Below are 24,801 nucleotides of genomic sequence, written 5' to 3' on the forward strand. Positions count from 1 at the left end.
GGTTCAAACACCACAAATGATGGCTATATACATAGATGAGACCTGGAGACACTGGAAGGTATCAAATAGACTTCATTATGATTATGCAGAGATTCAGAAACCTGGTATTGGAGTGCAGAACTTTCCCAGGAGCAGACGTGGACTCTGACCACAACTAGTTGGTCATGAAATGCCATCTGAAGTTGAAGAAATTGAAGAAAGGAATGCAATGAGATGGGATCTAGACAAGTTTAAAGATATGAGAGCGAGGGTTTGTTTCAAGAAACATATTGCAAAAGGACTAAATGAAAGTGCTGAAGGGAACACAATAGAGGAAGAATGGACAGTGGTGAAGTCATGAAGAAAGAGGTCAGTACGGCTACTGAAAAAATATTAGGAAGAAAGGAAAGATTAACTAAGAATCAATGGATAACTCAGGAGATACTTGACCTGACTGATGAATGACAAAACTACAAGAATGCAAAAACTGAACAGGGCAGAAAAGAATACAGGCAATTAAAGAATGTAATAGATAGGAAATGTAGGACAGCTAAGGAAGAGTGGCTGAAGGAGAAGTGCAGGGATGTTGCAGGTTGTGTGGTCCTATGAAAAAGTAAATGCTGCGTACATGAAAATCAAAGAAACCTTTGGAGAAAGGAAAACTAGGTGTATGAATATTAAGAGCTCTTATGGAAAACCATTTCTAGGGAAAGACAAACAGGCAGGAACATATCCATCAGCTGTATCAAGGTAGACTTAGATGATATAGTTCTGGAACAAGAAGAGGCTATTGATGCTAATGAAATTGGAGGCCCAATTTTGAGGTCAGAATTCAACAGAGCTTTGAGAGACCTAAACAGGAACAACGCACCTGGAGTTGATGACATTCCCTCTGAATTATGGACTGCCTTAGGAGAAACCAGCATTGCAAGCTTTTTTCATTTGGTGTGTAAGATGTATGATACACGAGAAGTGCCATCTGATTTTCGGCAGAATGTTGTTATACCTGTTCCCAAGAAAGCCGGTAATGAGAAGCGTGAAAACTACTGCACCATTAGTTTAGTATCTCATGCCTGCAAAATTTTAACACATATGGTTTACAGGAGAATGGAAAGACAAGTTGAAACTGAGTTGGGAGAAGATCAATTTGGCTTCAGAAGAATTCTTGGGACATGTGAAGCAATCCTGACTTTACATCTTATCTTAGAGGACTGAGTTAAGAAGGACAAGCCTACATATATAGCATTTGTAGATCTTGAAAAGGCATTCGATAATGTTGACTGGACCAAGCTATTTGGACTCTGATGGTGATCAGAATCAGTTAACGAAAATGAAGAATTATCTAGAATTTGCATAAAAATCAGTCTGTATTGATAAGAATTGAGGGCTTTGAAAAATAAGCAGTAATCTAGAAAGGAGTGAGGCAAGGCTGCAGTTTGTCCCCCTTCTTTTTTTTTTTTTGTTTATATAGAACAGGTAGTAAAGGAAATCAAAGAGGAATTGGGAAATGGAATCACAATCCAAGGAGAAGAAATCAAAACCCTGAGATTTGCTGATGATATTGTTATTTTATCTAATACTGCAGAAGATCTGGAGAAATTGCTGAATGGTATGGATGGAGTCTTTGGTAAGGAGTGCAAGGCAAACATAAATCAGTCCAAAACATAAGTAATCGAGTGCAGTCGAACGAAGTCAGGTGATGCAGGCGATATTAGATTAAGAAATGAAGTCTTAAAGGAAATAGATGAATATTCTTACTTGGGTAGTAAAATAACTAACGATGGCAGAAGTATGGTGGACATAACATGCGGCTAGCACAAACAAGGAAGGCCTTTCTTAAGAAAAGAAATTTGCTCACTTCGAATATTGATACAGGTATTAGAAAGATGTTTTTGAATAATTTTGTCTGGAAGTGAAATATGGATGATAACAAGCTCAGAAAGAAAAGAGAACAGAAGATTTTGAAATGTGGTGCTACAGAAGAATGCTGATGGGGAAATGGATAGATTGAATCATGAATTAAGAGATACTGAATCAAATAGGTGAGAAGAGGTCGATTTGACTAAATTTGATGAGAAGAAGAGAGAGAATTGTAGGACACATCTTAAGACACCCAGAACTTGTTCAGTTGGTTTTTAAGGGAATTGGACGTGTTAAAAACTGTAGGGGGAGACCAAGGTATGAATAGGACAAGCAGACTAGAGCAGATGTAGGATGCAGTAGTTACGTGGAAATGAAAAGGTTAGCACAGGACAGAGTGGCATAGAGAGTGCATCCAATCATTCTATGGAATGATGACTCAAACAACATCATCAACAACAACAGTACAGCAAGGTGAATTATAATTTATTCATTACTTTCTTTGATTTGAGCTTTGCACGAAAAGCAATGCACATGCAGAAGCATCACTTAAATCATCTGTAAGTTATTCCTTTGTCTATCTGTGCATTGTGATATTGATAATCACAGTACATTGTGAGCGAGCATTTTACTGAATACAATTATAAAAAATGACAGGATACAATCCTAGTAGATTATGACATACATATTGTACCCGAATGGCGTGCCATACGGAATGAGCCGAGCATCAAATGCTAATCCTGATAAAGAAATAAACAGGCCAACATTAAAATTGCCTAGTTCCTTCATAAATTAACATCCAGAAAATCATTTACACCTCATGTATACTAATTTTCATTACTATCATAATCAAATTAAAATGCAATAATTAACTCCAATACACTATTTAACATTATCATAAAATCATATTACAATAAAATAATTTATGGGATTATTCAAATGGTGGCTAATTTAAAGTCTAGAATATTAAATATATTTAGGCCCGGTTGTATAAAACATTTGATCTGAGTTTAACGAGGAAAAATGGCTGCCAGTCATGTTGAACTTCGATTTTCCGTTGTATAAACGCTAATCTAAGATCATCTCGTCTCGATCTAAGTTCAGATTTGACTGCCGAATATTCGTCGGTTAATCTCCTTGAACCTAGATCATTATCATTCATATTAAACATTGAACTAGACCTGAAGACCTGAGAAGTGTTTTCTTGTATCGTATCTGCGTAAGAATACTGCACCTTAATAATATCGAGGTGAGTTATAAATATCTTGAATGCTAGTAGTTAAATAATATTGCTAAAGGTTACTCGATTTTTTTCAGAAGTTAGGTTAGGTGAATATCATATAATATCATGATACTGCTTCAATAATTAATTATTTTAAATTATGTTTCAAGTTTACAGAACAAAGCAATTGTGTAATAAATATATATATATTTTCTTTAGCAGGGATGTCAGATTATTCCGACTTTTCGTCCGATGAAGAAGAGTTGATTTTACGACGAGCTCCTCGCGTCTTTCAGCACAGACGGAATCCGATGATTGAAATGAGTGATCAAGTGTTCAAAATGAGATTTTGTTTATCAAAAGATGATGTGGAACGAATGGAACTAAAGTTAAGGGACACACTACAAAAATCTAAAAGAAATTATCCCCTGTCACACACGTGTATGTTACTAATAACTCTTAGGTTTTATGCTACAGGAAGTTTTCAAATGGTTGTTGGAGATCTCTTTAAATTGACAAGTCAACGGCTTTCTCTTTCAACTTTGATGTCACCATATTGGTTCTTTTATTTTATATTACGGTATATGTTTGTACTTTGATAGTACAATATTCATCAGATCGTCCTTTATTTCGGTGTGAAATTCGCAGAACGCTCCTTTGAAGTTCCTTCCATGTTTACTTTGCGAGATTACAATATATTCTTCTCCTTCTTCCACAGTCACGGCAATTTCGTATTTCATTTGTTGATAGTCATGGCCAGGTCATTCCCACCATTTAAGTATTATCCAACGCGCCAAGCTATTTCGTATTTCATTTGTCTTGCGGTGTTGCCAAGTCTACTTTTTTGAACTACAATTACATTTGAACTACACATGTGTAAACTGAGTTCAGTTTTATACAACGCGATGAAGTTGTATTCTCAGGTTATTTTCAGAACTACGTTCTTAATTGATCTCCAGTCAGATGTCTTTATACAACCGGGCCTTAAACAATTATAATCCCTATTCTAAAACTTATCCCTTAAAATATCATAATTAATTAACAGTTCATGCATAAATCTGCAAATTGCTATTAAATACTGTATTAAATTCATTTCTCAGAGAACCAGATGTTAAAAAAATGACTAAAACTTCATTACAAACTTATTAATAATGATGATACATTAACTAACATGACAAATTAACTCCTTTCAATTAATGAAAAATAAATCCTCTTGCCAATGTTAATAAAGCCTGATACACAAGATACAATATTAATGTATCTACTACCATATAAAAACATTTTTCAATTGCTTTTAATTTCTCCCTACAACACTAATCAATTATAAATAATCTTTTTTACATTCCTATGCTAAAACTAAAACTTTAAAGTTTTTTCAAATAATCCTATTACCTTCACAAACCAAATTAAATTCATAATTTCAAAATAATTTGAACTGCAAGAACATACGCTCAGTTTAAATGAAATACTTCACTTCAAGTTTTTTTGCATTCTAGATACACTATACAGTACACGCTTGTGCAATCACAAACCAACTACGCAGCTAGCTTGGCTAGCACTAGACTTCATTCAGAAATGGAATTTAAAAAAACATTGGAAGTGAAAATCTCCAGGGCCTGGTTTCTGGTGAGCAGAAGCAGGTAGAAGCATTCATAAGGGTATTACCCTTACCTCTGTTGCACATATTTGTGACAAAAATAAACCACAGCTGAGGAATGGCTCCAATTCAAGGTTGCGCTTATCCGGGCTAACTTGGATACGGTCCCGAGCATGGATACGCACTATAGGCAATAACTCGGATACGGGCGTGAATGTGTTAATATAAGTGCATATTTCAAATAAATTCTTTAATTTCTGGTTGAGAATAAATAGATAATAAATTAAGGTATTAAAATTAAATACTAATATTCCTATATAAATATTTATTAATATATATTTAACATACATTTTCATTATAGACTGAGTCCGGCTCCATGGCTAAATGGTTAGCATGCTGGCCTTTGGTTACAGGGGTCCCAGGTTCAATTCCCGGCAGGGTCGGGAATTTTAACCATCATTGGTTAATTTTGCTAGCATGGGGGCTGGGTGTATGTGTCGTCTTCATCATCATTTCATCCTCATCACGTCGCCTGCACATGCACCTGGCGAGCCGAACATGTCCTCGGACACTCGGGCCACTAACAGCCATACACCATTTCATTATAGACAGTTATGCCTTTCAGTGTTTAGTCTGCAAGCCTGTGTGATTTTACTAAACTCTGCTCAATTCTCTATTTGTAAATAACTCTGTGCCCTCATTTGGTTCTATACCTCTTATCTTTTCATCATTAGAAACTGAGTCTAACCTTCGTCGTCTTGGTCTTCTTCTACTTCCCTTACCTTCCATGACCAAGTCCATTATTCTCCTAGGTAACCTATTACCCCCATTTAACTCGTATGACCTTAGCACCGAAGCCAGTTCATGTGTACAGTCTTATCAACTGAGCTCATTCCTAACAGATTTCATCCCCACATTCTGAATACCTTCCTGACATTGTTCCCACCTCTTTGTACCAGCAAACATTTGTGGTACTTTCATTCTGTTACTTCTAACTTAAGAATAAGATACCCTGAGTCCACCCAGCTTTCACTCCCATAAAGCAAAGTTGGTCTGAAAACAGAAGTTTGGCCTCTCTTAAGTAACTACTAAATGAAAAGCGGTCTTCAGTTTGGACAGAAATGATGTTGCACACTTCCTTTGTGCAGTACCAGAGGCATTTTGTGTCCTTTCCTTGTTCAATAGGAGTTAGAATGTGAAAGTTAAATTTCATCAGTGCTGTCTCTAACTTTCTTCATATGAAGTCAAAAATCAGAGACAGTTTATCGAACTTCAAATGAGCCGGTTTTCCTTTTCTGCACTTGTTTGCACAAATTTCAACATGCTCCATAAATCTGCGAGAAACAGAAAATCAATATGTGAAAGTTGGATTATCTATGGTATTGGTGTGGCCATCACATTCATGCAAAGTGACTGAGCCTCTTGCTTTGATTTGCTTCAGTTCCTCAAAATCTTGTCCTAATGTTATAATTCCAATGAGTCAAACACCTCTCAGAAGACGTTTCTGCACTTCTTAATCTAAAATGTGGGTTTGTTGTGATGACCTAGGTTAAAACAGTGGTATGCCTGGAAGATTAGTGAAAAACATATATGCTCAACTACTCTTCAAACTAACTTTTCCATAACCAAATTGTTGTGCATAGTTTGCTTATTTTTACCCCGACTCCGTCAATGCTCCTGCTCAGAACTGCAGTGTCATCAATTTCAATTTCTCAGGTTTTTCTTCTACATGGACACTCAGTTCTTTTATGAACTCTGTGGTAAGTAATTTTGTATTATGATTCGGGGCATACAAGAACCCCCAAAATCGCTCAACCATGCATCATTTAGAACACAGCAGTATATAACTACCATCTGAAAACAAGCAGAAATATAGGTGGTTTCATCTGCTTATACTGCTAAAAGTCTGCACTTAATTTCCAGTATGTGTCCTTGGTTATGCTAAATATTATATTATCCTTTTCCTATCATGGCCAAGTTCATATTATTATTATTGCTATTATTATTATTTACATGTTGTGGCCAACATTTGTACCTTTTCATTTTATTGCTCAAGTGTCCCAAGTCAGTCACTACTCCTGCATTTGTCGAAGCAATATCACCACCGAACAGTAGGCAGAGGAAACAGAAAAGTGTGTTTATTTTATCACACCCACTGAGGCACTTATACTTGGTATACCAATCCCTTTTAAATGTTCTGTACACTCGTGCTGAGCCTGTAACTCCAGTCACAATGTTCAAATCAGGCTGATGAGTACCCGCTGTCTTAATAAGCAATCTCTGTTCTGCTCTCATCATAGAAAAAGGGACTTAAAGAAGATACTACACCGTATTCATTCTGAGTACCGTAAGCCCACTGTACATGCAATAAATATTCAGAGTATCACAATACCAGTAATTGATTCCCATAACACAAGTGTGGATATAAAAATGAATATAAGTTTCTTCATCTACAGATACTGTGTGCCTTATGTTGAACAAATCCTTCAGTTAAAATTTTACACTACTTTTACAGTACTGATAATAGGAAACTTATTTATATACATTGAAAATGGCATCCTATACAGGCTACTACGTCTCCCACAAGTCCAACCCCTTGTCCAAGCCAGGGAGATGGACAACATCATCAAGTAGGGAATAGCCTGCGGATGTGAAGTACAGTGGGGACCACGTGTGCCCCGAGACCGCTAAGGTTGCTGTAAAAGCCCTGCAGGAGTCCTGAAAAAGATGGCGGCTAATGGGGCTCTGGTAAAATCAGGACAGGCCTAGCAAGTTGATGATGGATATTACGTATCAAAATAAGGAACAGTAAGCTAGACGGATGTAACAGATGATGACCCTGGCAAGGAACAGCATTCCCAATTGTAGCACTGAATATACAAACACTGACTGGAAAAGTAGAAGAGGTGGTAGTCTTGATGGAAAGAAGGAAATTGGAAGTACAGTAGAACCTCGATAATTCAAAATCGGTTAATTCAAAATCCCACCTAATTCAAAGAAGGTCTCGTTCCCAGAAACATGAGATACAGTTTTGCATGTTATTTAAATTGTTTAATTCGCAATACGCATAATTCGTAATTCGAAGTACAATCTCGGCCCCATTACCGATATTTAGACTTTTAATTCAAAACTGCCTTTATATTTTAAAACAGTAGTATGTTACAGAGTAATTTCAACTCGAAATTTATCCGCGTCATAATAGAACGTGTGTTCCGGAACGTGCAGAGGTACCGTAGCTTTCCGCATTTACACTCACTTCGGTGGATCTACAGTGCGCTTCATGATTACTAAGTTGAATGAAATCGGAATTCTTTTGTATTCAAACTTTTAAGGAATGCCGTAATATCACGCAACGGGCAGTGTGCAGGAAAACAGAATCCGTGAACACTGGCGACGCCGACAGTTGACGAAAAAAAAAGTGGCACCGAACAATATTGTCATTGCCGATGAAACTGTATTACTTTATTTTAATGCAAGCCCAAACGATCATATGGTTTTAAAAGAGAAAGTGCCAGCCGGAGAATCGTACGAGTGTGAGGGATGGGGGTCTGTAGTGCGTTGCAATGCACTGCACATTGAAGCAAGAAACTTTATCCCCTCGTCATAGGAAAGATCGATAAGCCACAATATTATGAGCGTCAGGCACTTTCCGTGCCAGAACAAAGCATCTAAAAATGCAAACAGTACAAAAATCCAAAAAATAATGCATTTGCACAGGGGAACCAGCATAATTTATCCTCGTCTTTGAATTGTGTGATATTTTTCTTTCGTTGCGTGAGGTTATGTTTGTAAGTGATTTACCCAAGTGCATTATTTGAACATTGTAAATGCACCTTGTTGGATACAAGTTGGAAATAGTTTTTTCCCATGGCATTTGGAAGGTTTAAACTGTGAATCGAGGTGATTGCATGTATTAATGAGTCTTAGAATACTTTGTGATGCAGCAAGTGTTTACATTTCTGAAGAACAAGAAAAGTGCCATGGCGGGAAATCGTACAAGCATAGTCATAGGGAAGTTCGATTTTAAGGACATCGGGCACTTTCTGTGTAAACACAAGGCATCTAAAATGCTTACAGTATAGTATTTCAATGAATAAAGTACTTGCACATTGGAGCCAGCATAGATTTCTCGTCTTTGAATCGTGCTTTTTTTCTTTCTTTCTTTCGTTGCGTGAGGTTATGTTTGTCAGTGAGATATCCAAGTGCATTATTTGAATACTGTAAATGCACCTTCTTGGATACATTTTGGAAATAGTTCTTTTTTCATGGCATTTGGAAAGGTATAAACTGTGAATCAAGGTTAACTGCATGCAGTAACGGGCCTTAGAATATTTTGTAACGCAGCGAGGGTTGGTACTTCTGAATTGCTAATTGGCGGTTAATTCGAAATCACGTAATTCGAAGCCCAATTTTTCAGTCCCAATGACTTTGAATTAACGAGGTTTTACTGTATTAGGGTTGGCAGAGACTAAATGGAGAGGGGGGGGGGGGGGGTTAGAGAGAGCTGTTGAATGGTTTTTTGGTGGTATTGGTTAGGATATGACAAAGGAAAGCGAAATGGAGTGGGAGTGGCAGTAAGAAATGGAGTGAAAGAGGAAGTAAAAGGGACAAGTGACAGGTTGATTAAAGTCTAAATAACAGTCAAAGGAAAAACCTGGGAAACTGTATATCCTCCATAAGTAGGATGCATGCAACAGGATAAAGATGACTTTGAGGAAGAATTGGAGAGACAGTTGAATGGCCAAAACAACGTAGTAATGGGGGGGGCTTGAATGCCTATATAGGAATGGAAAGGAAGGGATATGTGAGATGGGAAGAAGGATGGGAAAATAGAAATAAGGAAGGAGAAAGGCTACTGGATCTGTGCAAAAGAAATGGGATGATGGTCAGAAACTCATGATTCAAGAAGAGAGAAAGCCATAAGATAACCTGGTACAGCAGTGACTGGTCTAAAAATTCTATTGTGGATTACATGATCTACGACTGGGAAATGAAGGGGAATGTTTCATATGTAAGGGTAATACCATTAGAAGCCCTAAATAGTCACTACAGACTACTGGTAATGAAACTGAGAACAAGGAAGGAAAGGAAAAGGACACAGAAGCACAAAAGACATCAAAATATGGAAACTAAAGGAGAAGAAAAGCAGTGAAGTATACTAGGAAAAAATAAGACAGAATTTACCAACAGATGATTTACAAAACAGGAGAGGAGGAATGGGAAAGGTTCAAGAGTACATTAGTAAAAAAATGCAGGGGAAGATTGTGGAAGAACTAGTACCAGGAACAGATTCAAGGAGACCCCATGGTAGAACGACAGACACAAAGTGGCATTTGGAGAGAAGAATAAAGGTTTCAAATTGTGATATCAACAGAGGACAATGGAAATAAGACAGGAATATAATTTTTTTTTTTGCTATTTTGCTTTACGTTGCACCGACACAGATAGGTCTTATGGTGACGATGGGACGGGAAAGGCCTAGGAATGGGAAGGAAGCAGCCGTGGCCTTAAGTAAGGCTGCTGACAGTGGGATTCGAACCCAGTATCTCCCGGATACGAGCTCACAGCTGCGCGTTCTTAACGGAACGGCCAACTCACCCGGTGACAGGAATATAAAACTAAACAGGAAGAAGCTAAAAGCTTGTAACAAAGGAGAAGAAAAAATGGATGGAAAAGTGGATTAACATGAAGGAAGAAGATAGCAAAGGAAATAAAAAAGCACTGTATGGAATGGTCAAGATGTTATAATAATAGATAAAAATGGAAAAGAAGTGCAGGAGAAAGAGAAACTCAAAGGAATATGGAAGGAGTATTTTGAAGATTTACTAAAACCAGAAGGATGCACTGTGGAGGAAAGTAGAAGCAGGGAGGAAGGAAGAAACACGGGAAAAGAAAAAGACAACATGGGCAGAAGTGGACAAAGCATTGGACAACACAAAAGGGTAGAAAGCCCCAGGTTCAGATGAAGTGAGTGTTGAGATGGTGAAGGCAGCAGGAGAGATAGGGAACCAGTGGCTTTATCATGTGTTGAAAGTAGTATGGAAGGAAGAATGAAGACTGGAAGAAGGAGTAATCATACCCATTTTCATGAAGGGGAACAGGAAATGTTTTAAATACTATAGGGAAGTCACACTAATATATGACCGTGTAAAGGTGTTTGAGAAGATTCTGGGGAATAGAATCACAAAGAGGGTGGAAGAGAAGTTAAGAAAAGAGCAGTATGGTTTCAGATGAGGAAGGTCCACAGCAGACCTTATATCCTCAGTAAGACAGTTACAAGAGCATCATTACGAGTAGGGTAAAGATCTACTGATGGCCTTCTTGGACTTTGAGAAAGCATGTGATCATGTGTGCAGAAGCAAGGTACGGGAAGCCTTACAGATAGAAGGTGTTCTGAAGCAGACAACAGAAAGAGTGGGGAGATGTACCATGGGAGTGTCGGTTGTGTGAAAGTAGGAGGAGAGAGAACAGACTGGTTTGAGCAGAAAAGTGGATTAAAACAATAAAGTGCTCTGTCACCTTTGCTCTTCATTGTAGTAATGGACGAGCTAATGACAAAAGTGCCAAGGAAAATTGGGGAAGGAAAAATTAAAGTGATGATGTTTGCAGATGACTTGTTAGTTAGGGGAGAAAAGGAAGAAGATATCCATGAACAGTTAAATGCATGGGAAGAGGAGGTGAAACAATATGAAATGAAATTGAATGCCAAAAAGAGCGAGATAATGATCACAACTAGAACGGAGGAGAGACCCACGAGAGGGATAATGCTTGGAGGGGAACAGCTTAGGAAGGTAGAGAGTTTCAAGTACTTGGGAAGTATCATAGAGGAAAGTCGAAGAAATGACGAGGAAATAATCGAGCATGGAAGACGAGCAGGAGAATTCCTCAAAAGTGTCAGATGCCTGGTCAGGAGTAAGGATGACCCTCAGAGAAGCAAAAGAGTGATATACAGGATGTACTATGTACCTTTTCTGACATATGCAGCAGAAACTTGGGTAATGAGGCAAAGAGCCATAACTAGGATACAAACAAGTGAAATAAAATTTCTGAGAAGCATGATAGGAGTGACAAGAATGGATAAGATGAGAAACGAGAAGGTGAGAGATATAGTAAAAGGAAAGCCACTACAGAACAGGATAGAGGCATCCAGACTTAGAAGGTATGGACACAGAGGAAAAGATACCGAGGAGGATGCATGAAATGGAGTTAACAGGAAAACGACCGAGAGGAAGACCAAGAGACAGGTGGATAAAAGGAGTGGAAGAGTGTGTACAGAGAAGAGGAGAGGACGGGGCAAGAGTGAAGAGGGAAAAGTGGTGGGAAGACAAGAGGAGATGGAGAGGCTTATGTTCTAAGCAGACCTGACTAACAGCTCGAAACTGAAAATGACAGGCTACTAAAAAAACTATATCCTCTCTATTGCTAATATACATCAAACAAGGAATAAAAATTCATCATGCATTCTCATTAGGTTGGAGGGGAGATACAATCTCATTAAATCCGCATACATATCAGTATGATACAGCCTTTGATCTTGCCATTTGTCACATACAGGGTAAAGCGTAATTCGCGCACTCGGGCGTCGCAGTGCGACTCCTCACATGCCAGCAATAAAAAAATGTCTCTTACAAAATTTCGTCTTGCGAGTATATCCGGTAGAAAACGGACGTTAAAGAGTAGCAATCTGGCAACACTGTAACCATATGTAGGGTAACTACCGCTGTCAGCACGTCCACGTCGTGCTGTACAGTTGGTGCAGTCGGTAGAGTTTTTGGTTGGCATGCAGGAGGTCGATGGTTCGATCCTGGGTTGAGGCGCATTTTTTATTTGCTAATTTCCATCTGACATTACCTACTGTGATACAGTAAGACACCGTTTCTGAGGTCACATGTATCCTACATTTACAACATAATAATAATAATAATAATAATAATACATTGAGATACGTACCGGTACTAAACAGCATGCGGTTACCAGACACAACACGCAATGTTGAAAGACAGAATTATTGGGACCATGTTGATAACACATACAAATTGTAACCGAGTTTGGACATTATTCGCAGAGCACGTTGCTAGGCCTACTGGTAACGTAAGGCCCTAACGAAATGTAATGGACCTGAACGAGGCAAGAATAATAGTTGGTACTAATCTATGGGACCACTGGAGGAGGGTACAAAGAAAACAGGTTTCACATCTAGTAGATGAAGTGGTGCGAATAAATTCACGCCCACGACGTGGAAAGGGCGTCTTTCAAAGCTGACCAATGAAAACGATTGTTCGTCCATTTCTAGGATCGTAGTATGTAAGTGAAAATGGTTTCTAGAGAACCCACTGCAATCGCTGTTGACGATTAAGATGCCAGATACCATACCATCTGGACTACATTTACGAAATAAAAAACATACGCCTCAACCCAGGATCGACCACTCGACCTCCTGCATGCTAACCCATAACTCTATCCATTGCACCAACTGTACAATACGAGTAATGTCTGCTGACAAGAGGTAGTTACCCTACATGTTGTTACAGTGTTGCCAGATTGCTAATCTTCAACGTCGTTTTTCTGCCGGATATACTCGCAAGATGAAAGTTTGTAAGAGACATTTTTTTATTGCTGGCATGTGAATAGTCGTGCTGCGATGCCAGAGTGCACGAATTACGCTTCACCCTGTATAGCAAGTATCACTTCATTATTTCTTCAGCCAGTGTTTTATTCAGGCTGATAATAAAATTTTTAATATATTATTGAATGATGGAAGTAACTTTCATGACTTAAGTCATTTCCTCTGCTGGTACAGCAAAGCTGAAGAGCTCAAGAGGACACTGCCACTTACTTGAAACTGGCACCAACAATACAATTCTCTTTAAACAAACACAGCATAGCCCAAACAAACCTTTCCTCTACTTCAAGGAATATCTACTCCCATCTTACTGACAGGCTGCCAACATAATTGTAGGGACTGAAATTAAAAATTAACCCTCTTAGTGCCAGGCCCGGGTGCTCACAGTATGCCAAGAGTGCCAGGCAGATTTAGAGAATTTTGCAGGTTCTCTCTCTCTCTGGACTATATAGTTCACAAATATTATAACTATGACTTGAAATTTTTAATAAATGTTAACAAGAAGACACTCTTACTGCTGAACTAAATGAAAACACTAAGATTCTCTTGGGTATTTTGAAAAAAAATATTTTCCAAACAATTTTAAAACAACAAAAACTAAAAATCAGAATCAAAACAGAAAAAATCAAAAAATTCCACTCAACGATAAATATTGATGACTTCTTTGAAATGTCCTATTTAAGATGAATAAACATGTAAAGTTTCACATTTTTATCTTCAGTATTTAAAGAGTTATGTACAACGGTATCATAATATACAATTGGCATGTTCAACAATGGGATCGAACCTGGCACATGATTTGTAGTCAGGGTGACCAGATGGTGATAGATTATCATTGTTCACAAGATGAAAGAATCTCAAGATCAATTGGAATTTGTTTCTTGAGAACATATTTCCAAACCATGATATATAACGGGAGTTTTTGGCCCAATAAGAAAATATGCTCGGCCTTCAAGTTATACCCATTTCCAGCAAAACAGCAACGAAAGCCTTCATTTCAGTCAATGTAACCGGGCGCCACTACTGTGCTCTGGCATGTGGTAACAAGACACGATTTCTCATATATGTTTGTCTCTGTAGTTATGAGGTTCTATAATTGAGCCGTGAAAAATAAAATAAAAATACGCTATAAATTTGCGTCTGACGAATGGGCGTATCTCGGGCCAGGAGTATTATAATAATCAGGTGAGGTTTGGTATTTCACATCTTGACCTAATTGAATTTTACAGAAAACAGGAAGTTGTTGCTGTTGGATATTGTTACAGCCATCATCATCATCAGTACTGTCACTCAGACGGTCATTACCACTTCCAATGTTTACAATCGGACAATGAGCACGTGGTTAAGTGTTTACAGAAAACTCGCCATTATCACTCCCAATAACACTTTCACTTTTCCCTTCCTCACTTGTTGGAGGAATGAATTCCTCATCCGAGTCTTCACCATCCTCTTCTTCACTAAAAATTATTAAGATATACGGCCAGTGCGTCATTGTTAACAAAATAATTTCTCCCGCCAGTCGCCATTTTACTCACGCGACATGGAGATCATACGTCGTAGATGAACATGGACTTTAGATATTCAATGCATGATAACGAATGAATTTATGCATTATCTTGCAGCGTAGTTAAAATCTAATGACAATTTTCTATGGACTCGACACATAAGCTGTTGCAATCTGGTGGCCCAAGTTGTACTAACTCATATATAATTACGTGCTATCCAAACAACGATACATCATGGTTGGCACTTTATGCATACATATGAAACAATGATATATCGTCGTCTGGCTCTCTACGGGTTAATATTTTCAACTACACTAGCTGAAAGTACAAATCAATTTTGTAAGGCAGTAATTACCTAAAAGCCTCTTTGGTCTAAAAGCAATATTAAGTTATAACAGTGACTGACAAGAACAACACCATACAGTTGGTCAATTAACCACTCCAGGATAGCAGCACAGTGCCTTATCTACTGCCATGGACTACGAACATACATGCTGCCAATTTTTGAGATCTGAGAAGAATTTTCAGAGAAAGCATTGGAAGTGGGTTGTGATCACAAACAAATTGTAGTCACATTTGCCATACCCACAGCATTGCCCCTCTAAGCTCTAGCTGTGCAATGCGCCCAACTTTGTAGTTCATAAAGGGGTTGTAATCGTTGTGATCAGCTGGCATGGCACGTGATCAAATGGAAGAGAAAGTGAATTGGCACCTACAACTGTGCAAATACGCTCTCAACATACAGAAATCTTGTTATCATCACATAATATAATGCAAAATTTCAACTGTTTGCGATTACCAGGAAGTTTGCTTACTCGTGTCATCCTTAAGATGAGAAACACCTGCAACCAGGTTTCTGTCAACCTAACTTTCAGTTTATTAAATTAATTAGCATGTTCTTACCAATGCCCTTTCCCTGCTATCATGTTAAGTTCTCTATCGAAGTCTCTGTTTGTCCAACCCTTGACCCGTTTCTCTACGGGGTTGGGTAAGAGGTGAGATGAATGTCTTGGCGGGTTTTCATGACTGGATGCCGAGGAGTTAATGAGATGAAATGAATGGCGTGATATCTGTGGCTTGGTTCTAAAAGGGCCAATGTCAAAAAAACCTGTTTTTGAGCTATGAGCATTTGAAGTTTTGCTTATAGTTTTCCAATTAATTTTTTCAACAACTAACTTTAAATAACTTTATAGTTTCTTTGTGGAAGTCACCTTATTAAATGCTCATTTTTTCTATCGTATTGTTTAAAAATTGCTAGGTTTCTAATCTTTATTTGTAATCTAACATTATTGGCAAGGGCTTATTTAATTAAACGTTAACTGTTCGTTTAGTACTTAACAGAGACATCGGCCCTTTTAACATGTTGCAAGCCAGGATAAAACGCGTTTGTATCAGTTAATATCTCAATTTTGATAAAAAAATGACATTGGCCCTTTTAGAACAAAGCCACAGATATATGATAGCAGAAATGGAGAGGGTGAAACCCGGTGCTGGCACGTAGCCTACCCCTGTCGTATAGCACCAAGGGGTCTGCTCAAGATTGAACATTCCCATCCAACGGGTGAACCACAATCAACAGCGTCATATGCCCCCACTCCATGAGCACTGCGGAGAGGTTTGGAATTTAATTGAGGCTTTTGGCACGCAATTTAGTGTTTAGAAATTGTATACCACCACCTCCCCTACACTGCTTGCCAAAATTCCGATGGTGACATTTTTTCGACCTATGGGACTCAAACCGGCTAACCACGGTGTACTGTTTAGAGTTGAACACCATAATGATCATGAAAACCAGGCGGGCTATCCAAGTCTTTATGGGTGATAATAAAAATCAATATACAGTAGTTAGAATAAACTAATAAGATAACAGGCAGTTGAAAACTCACAGTGACAGGTGGTTCATCTTCAAATAATTCTGGTTCACATTTGATGTGTTCTATTTCACCCATATGCACAACCTGCAACAACCAAGACAATGGGAAGATTTCAGTTTAATTTCATGAACAAATGATATTTTAGAACTTAAGATAAAAAGTTCAGCTCCTCTGGGACTGACACCCCAAAACTCTCAATAATATATTTTCTTTAAGTTTATACAGTACTTTCATAGTATGTATTTGTTCAGTAATATATTGTACCAAAAAAGAACTATTTAAATCAAACCTCAGTTTTACATAAAATTTAAGCATGGCAGAAAAATACTTGGTTCAAGAAAGTCACGTTCACTGGCCAAGATTTAAACTTCTGACCATCTTAATGAAAAGCCAGCAACCATGCTACTTGGCTCTGAAAGAAATTCATGAATGTATGTGCAGGTATTCACAACAGTTTTCCAATTATACTGAGTTGAAATTTTTTTAAATTGCAAGTTTAAACCTAATTGGATTACCTACGTCATGAAAACTTTGCTTAGGTATATACATCACATGTTAAACTGATGTAACAACACAACTTTACAAGATATTTTTAAAATTTACATAAGTTATTGCTACATTTATGATATTTTTGAATTAAGATGAAATTCATCTAAAGAATACAAAATTCAATAATTCATGAACACATTATGAAATAATTCAATTCATAATTCAAAATATACTTCTATCACCTGTATTTAATTTCGAATAGACACAAATATACTGAGGCATAAACATCACATATTTACATTTACATTGCATAAACCTGTATATATGATATTTTTGAAAAAGGACAAAATTCACTTCAAGAATTTTTGTTAGCTATGAAATTTTTTAAAGATTTGTTAAATATCGAGCTGACAACAGTTTTATTTTCTGATGGAGTTTATAGCAAAATATTTATAAAATGATCCTGTTCAGCGTACCGTTTATTTAGTCTTACTCCAAAATAGTTGTTTTAACCTATACTTTCATAACTGTGCATGTTACAGTAATAGATTATCGAATCAAATCAAAATACTTTATTTGCAAATGAGGTGTCTACCTCAGTGGCAAACGGTACACAAAAATACATTGTTCTCAAGCATTAAATTTTAAATTTAAAAGAAAAGAAGAAATTTCCTAAAATACAGTATTAAACACTTTACATCAACAATTTCTCTATCAAACACACAGCTCATCTTTAATAAATTTAAATTATTTACAAAATTCTACTCATAATATCCTCTGTACTTACAGCATAATCAACTCACATATAGTTTGAGAAATCACTTCAAAAAAATACTATACAACTGCTATAAGATTTAAATTTAAATAGCTTTTTTTTTAACCCTTTGTAATTCTGTACAATCCTCTATGTTATTTATTCCTTATAAACAATTATGTCATATGCATACAATCTTATTTTTGGTGTTATGTTGTTCCCTAAATCATGCCATGCACACACTTCTTTTAAAATTACATGGAAGGCACGCGAATAAAGATATCAACATAAAATTTTGTAAACTTATAGAGTATACATCACTTATTAGCACTACAAGTCAGTCATGTCTATAAACCGAAAGGGTTCGATGTTAAAAAAAATATGTGGAAATAAAGTCACAAGTTTTGGATTTTGAAAGTTTGGAAGTAATTCAAGGAAACGGTGTTCACTGCCCAAGTTTGTGATTCATGTCAATAGGAAGGCTGTATTATTGTTTACTAGCATGGTAAATATCAAGATTTTATGTCCATTCAATCCAAAGAAACATGTAAAAAATTTAAAGTGATGTAACACTGAAAAATGTCAGCCATTTTTGAATAAAACACAAATTTTAAAAACTAATACAGTATGTAGCACTCACCAATGAAGATATTACCAAGCAATTCAGTTGACCTATAGAAAATGAATCACATATTATCTCTGTTAATGGGTTGGACATCTATACCACCTGCTTTGAATGTGAGAAAAGTAAACATATGGAAAACATAAATTTTAATTAGGAAATGAATCTTAACCAAATTTGCTAAAATGATTCCAACTGAATGCTCTATTAGCATTTTTTTCAAAACCGGATTGTTCCTGAGACTATTTTTCTAAAGTATATAATGTGATGTACCACTGACTTATTAACACTTGTGTTTAGGGGAAACACTCTCCATGTAGCCCCTTGCTACACCTGGTACATATGGTTCTGGATCCCTGCTCCTTCCCCTCTCAAGTACATACACAGCAACCTGGACTACCTCTTATCAGGAAGTTTTCTCACACCTGGTGGCCCTCGAGGATCCTTTACTGACGCATTCTCTGTCTGCAACCACTCACCCCCTAAATCTTCAATGATCTCTATAATAAAGCGTAGCCTTGATTTCAGTTTTTCTTGACCTCTTACATGTTCCTTACATAAAATGTAGGAATTCAGAACCATTCTGGCGATGATATTAAATGTTACCTTAAATGTTACCTTTTTCCAATGTCGAACAGTTTTTCGTTCATCTAGGTAGGCATCACGTCGGAGGTATCAATGCCCCCCCATGAATTTATTGTAGCTGTGGATCACTTCTGGTTTCCTCACAAGCTTTATGGTGTTCCCTCTCTTAATTTCTAATTCCCTAGAGATAGCTGTTGTCTTACTGGAGGGAAGAATTACAGGTGTCTTTTGTGATTTTTTTTCTCTCTGTAAGCATAGGCCAAGACAGGTCCAAAATGACAGTGCACAGTTTTACCTATTCCATTCCATTTAGAACTCTTAGGCAGGTACTTTTTGTTTCTCCTTACAGTGTCAGTTATATATGTTCCTAACTTGAAAAGGTCACTTACAATTGGAACAGACATAAAGAAATTATCTACAAACACATGGTATCCTTTCTGCAAATAGTTCCCCAATTTCAATACTTTCATAACCACAGTGTACCCCAGTCCATACTTAGCAATATTGTCCTTGTCTTCCTGAGATCTGGCCCCCGGGTAGGTGAAGAATCCCAATCAGTAGTTTGAAACTGAATCAGTATTCAGAATTTTATTCCCCACCGATGATGATGTTTATTAGGTAAATATTGCATAAGGCATGTCCTGTTCTTTGTCCCCACCAGGCTTTCATCAATACTCAGTTCATCATGAGGAGTGTAGTGATGCCTAAATATGTTGATGGCATGATCAACTAGAGACTGAAATTGAACACAGGGAACAACTGGTGGAGCACACTTTTCACTGTCCACTAAATGAAAAAAACCTAAAAATATGTTGAATTCTATGGAATGAAAACATGTTCCCAAACCCCAGTGTTGATTGTGATGAGAAGATTGACCAATATGCGGCAATGGTAGATTTCCTGTTTATCTCCATATTCAGAATGCAAGCCAGAAAACCTCTCATTTTAATCAGGGTTACGTCCCTCCATTTACAAAGTTGTGGAGATAGCTTGCCATTATTTTTGTTTAGGAACTGATGGGCAGAGCAATTGGTTTCTGAGACAAACAGATTTAAAAGAACAGGGGTAAAGAACAAACTGAAATATGAAATGGGAGGGGAATCTGGTGGTGGCATATGCTTAGGTCCTGTCAGTTCCTGATACTGATGAGGAAGTGGGATGGGATGTTCCGGGACCAAATATTGCGATAATCTTCGTCCTCCAAATTGTTATCCACACTAACATCACTATCTTGAGTTGCTGGATTATTATCATCATCATCATCTACACTTTCTGACTCGGACAAAGAAACATCATCATGACTTAATAATATTGTCGAGAAATTCAGTCATATCATTGTCAACTAAATGAACTCTCTTTGCCATGTTGCACATGACAAATAACTAGGCCTAACCTAACTGAAATATATCTAACACTCCACCAACACTATGCACCTAATTACCTAAAAAAACAAGTTAAACAATGTACTAACAAGTAAACTAAATAAAGTAGAACCTTGATAATTCGAAGTTGGTCAATTCAAAATCTCGCCTAATTCGAAGCAACTCTTGTTCCTGGTAACATGAGATATGGTTTTGCATGTTCTTTAAATCGTTTAATTTGAAATATGGATAATTTGTAATTCGAAGAACAAATGTCAGTCCCGTTACTGAAATTCAGGCTTTTAATTTGAAACTGCCTTTATATTTTGAAAAAAAAAAAAAAGTATTTTACAGAGTAATTTAAATTCAGAATTTCTCTGCTTCATGAAAGAATGCATCTTCCGGAACGTGCAGGGGTAACTATGCGCACTTTCACCTACTTCGGCATGTCTACAGTGTGCTACATATCTGCTATCTTCGAGCAGAATCGTAATTATTTTGTATTCAGCGTTTTAAGGAACACCACAATATCATGTAGCAGGCAGTGTGCAGAGAGGTAGAATCTGCAAACACTGGCGATGCCAACAGTTGGCAAAAAAGCTTGGCTTATAGCCTATAATCAATTCGTACACAAAAAACAATATTGTCAATGCCGATGAAACTGCATTGTTTGTTTGTTTGTTTTCTTTTTTAAATGCTGTGGCCAAACGGCGTTATGGTTTTAAAGGAGAGAATTGCCAGCCGGGAAACATACTGTGTTGCTATGCAGTGCACACGGAAGCAAGAGACTTCCTTCCCCCGCCATAGGAAAATTCGAAAAGCCACGATGTTTAAAGGCAATCAGGCATCTAAAAATGCAAACAGTACAGTAATCCAAAACATAAAGCATTTCCACAGGGGAGCCAGCATAATTTTCCCTCGTCTTTGAATTGTGTTTTTCTTCCTTTCTTTGCGTGAGGTTATGTTTGCCATTGTTTTATCCACGTGCGTTATTTGAATAATGTAAATGCACCTTGTTGGATACATTTCTGAAATAGTGTTTTCCATGGCATTAGAAAAGTTCAAACTGAGAATCAAGGTGATTGCATGCATTAATGGGTTTTAGAAGTGCCATGGCAGGAAATCATACAAGTATAATCACTGTATTGTTGTTGTGATGTGGACGGAAGCGAGAGACTTTCTCCCCTTGTCATAGGAAAGTTTGTCCGGCTCCATGGCTAAATGGTTAGCATGCTGGCCTTTGGTCACAGGGGTCCCGGGTTCGATTCCCGGCAGGGTCGGGAATTTTAACCATCATTGGTTAATTTCGCTGGCACGGGGGCTGGGTGTATACATCGTCTTCATCATCATCATCACCACGACGCGCAGGTCGCCTACGGGTGTCAACTCAAAAGACCTGCACCTGGCGAGCCGAAAATGTCCTTGGACACTCCCGGCACTAAAAGCCATACGCCATTTCATTTCATAGGAAAGTTTGATAAGCTGCGATGTTTTAATGGCATCACGTACTTTCCGCGCAAGCAAAAACATCTAAAATGCATAGAGTACAGGAATCCAACGAATAAAGCACTAGCACAGGGGAGGAGTATAGATTTCTCCTCATCTTTGAACCATGTTTTCTTTCTTTTGATTTCACTGCGCGAGGTTATGTTTGCCAGCGAGTTATCCAAGTGCATTATTTGAATACTGTAAATGCACCTTGTTGGATACATGGCATTTGAGAGCTTTAAACTGTGAATCAAGGTTAATTGCATGCAGTAACGGGTCTTAGAATATATTGTGACGCCACAAGGGTTGGCATTTCCGAAGTACGTGTTGGCGGTTAAATACGAAATCATGTAATTCGAAGTCCGATTTTCGCATCCCAACTTCAAATTAATGAGGTTTTACTGTATGCTGCCTATGATATTGCTTAATTTCCCTATATAGTCACAAACGAAAACTGAGAGAAATTCACGCAAGCTTGCTGCCAACATGATGTAAACAAGACACGGAACTCCAGTGAACACATGTTTCAGACTGTAAGAATAACCATAAATATGGATAGTCTGCAATTCCGCAGAGTATGATGTGAGTTAAAACTGTGCTCTTCTTATTCCATGCAAAAATGATGCTATCCGGCGCATAAATAATGAAATAATAATAATAAAGGAAGGTAACGATGCATCATTACCGTGACAGTTTTTGCACAACCCATGGGTACCGATAGATCGTTACCATGAAGGCCAAAGGGTTAATACCTCTCTAGTAATTTGATCACTCCCTGCTGCTTTTCCTTGCTGAAGCAGTTGGATTTCTCTGAAAATATCCTCATTTGTGAATGAGAAGCTTCTTGGTTCCTTATGTATGTCTAGTTCTCTATATTCTGTTTCGGTTTCCAACTCCAGACAATCTTCTACTGAATCTATGAATTCGCTACTAAATAGATTTGTTTTCTCATTATCTGTTAAAAAGTGTTCACCCCCTTTTCCCACCACTGTGGGGATTTGGATTCCTTTTTCTTTTTTGATTCCTATTATATGAATACAGATTTTTCCATTTTCCTTTATGGTCATTACCCTCATAAAGTATGCCATTCATGTAATTCTCTTTTGCTTCCATTTTCACTCTATTGAGTTCCCTTATTAGCTGTTTTCTAGTTTCTCTATTCTCCCTACCTGCTTTGATTTTCCTGTTTACAATTCAACATTTTATTTTTACTTTACTTATTTTCCTTCTATAATAAACAGGGTGTGAAGTAATTTTACCATTCTTAACACAATGCGAACCGGTCCTGAGAAAACTCATGTTTGCCTGGTTGAGCATTACGGACTGGTCCCGAGTTATCTAGGAGGTCAAGAGTGATAGAACTCCGTTGTATGATTCTACACTATCGATAGTCACATTTCTTTCCAATTATTCTTCATATCATAGATTTTCTTTGCATTTCCTGACAGGTTTACAAAGTTCGAAGAGCCATGCAAGATGGCAGCACCCAGGGATCGCACGTGTTTAGACAAGGATGAAGTTATTCGCGAATTATATAATGATACTGGCTCCGAATATCCAAGTGATGCTGAATATTTAGAGTTCGATGTTGAAATATCTTCTAACGGAAATGTTTACAGGTTCAAGGTGTGGAACTCGTGTAGATCAGAATGAGTCTGATAATTGTGTTACAGGTGTAAATATTGTAAATAATGTAGTGTTTTCTGACAACTGGGTTATGGACAACAGTGAACCTAGGCTAGAGGATTTTGAAGGTGCTCCTGGTATACCGGTATGGCCTAATAAATCTGGAAACATAGGATAAGTAGCAGGACTTATGTTTGGTGAGAAATTTTTTCAGTATGTAGCTGAGCAGACAAAACTTATACTGTGAGCAGAATTCACATTCTCATAACGTACCCCGTAAAACACTAAAGTGGACTAATGTCACTAGCAGGGAAATAATAAAATATTGCTCTGTGTATACTGATAGAGCAGGTGAATAAATCATGTCTGAAAGATTACTGGCCAACCGATCCCCTAACAGAAAACCCCACATTTCCGAAAACTATGGGCTGAAATAGATTTCAACAAATACTTACCTACCTGCACTTCAACAACTGTTCAGGAAGGCCACCAGAAAAAAAAAAAACCACAGTAGTCCTTCAAAAGCTAGTGAAGTTCTGACAGTTTATTTGAATGCATGCACTCCAGCTTGGAGGTAGTTAGAAAGTGGACAGGAACAGGGCTGTGCATGGGGTGAAGGGCACCCGGTCTGCAATGTGTTAACAGGTACAAATCTCTTTTCTCCTCCCCAAATGATTCCTTTAAAGCTTGCCCAAAGTGTATCCACATTACTCCCTTCACTTATCCAACAACTGAATTGTGTTTGGAGGCAAGTCCTGAATTTTTTTACTTTAGTTTTTCTGTACAATTTCTTACATCATTTGACCCTCTTATTAAGCCTTTTTGACACCAGTTCTATATCCTTTCAATTACCTCAGTATTATCAACAATTTCCCATGGTTTAACCAAGAAAACATCTAGTAAGTTATTGAGACGAGTTGATGCTTGTACTATTTGTGAAAATCCAAATTAACATTTGCCAGTTTAATGTTCATGGACTTCACTTCCAGCTCCATTCCATTCAACTTCAGGCAAGTTTGAATCTCCCCAAATTTTTATCATATTATTAATGTTTTTATGAATATAATCTACTAGTTTCTCAAATATTTCCATGTCTCTCTCCTCTCTTCCTGGCCTATACATTCCTATGATTCCCACCCGCTCCATATTTTAATGCTAATATTTCATCCGTTTCATCGGTAAACAATATATGTGAGCAATAAGTTTCCATCAGCAC

At 37.5% G+C, this 24,801-nt stretch overlaps 1 protein-coding gene across 2 annotated transcripts in view; it reads right to left on the reverse strand.

Annotated features, from left to right (window-relative positions):
* Positions 1-24,801, reverse strand: part of LOC136877530 (zinc finger protein 883) — a 72,462-nt gene that overhangs the window by 33,807 nt on the left and 13,854 nt on the right. For both annotated transcript variants that reach the window (XM_067151647.2, XM_067151649.2), the window contains exon 3: positions 16,673-16,744. In XM_067151647.2, the coding sequence (XP_067007748.2) occupies positions 16,673-16,744 (72 nt within the window). The remainder of the gene's footprint in view (positions 1-16,672; positions 16,745-24,801) is intronic.

This window comes from Anabrus simplex, chromosome 7 (assembly GCF_040414725.1).
Source record: "Anabrus simplex isolate iqAnaSimp1 chromosome 7, ASM4041472v1, whole genome shotgun sequence".
NCBI lineage: Eukaryota > Metazoa > Arthropoda > Insecta > Orthoptera > Tettigoniidae > Anabrus > Anabrus simplex.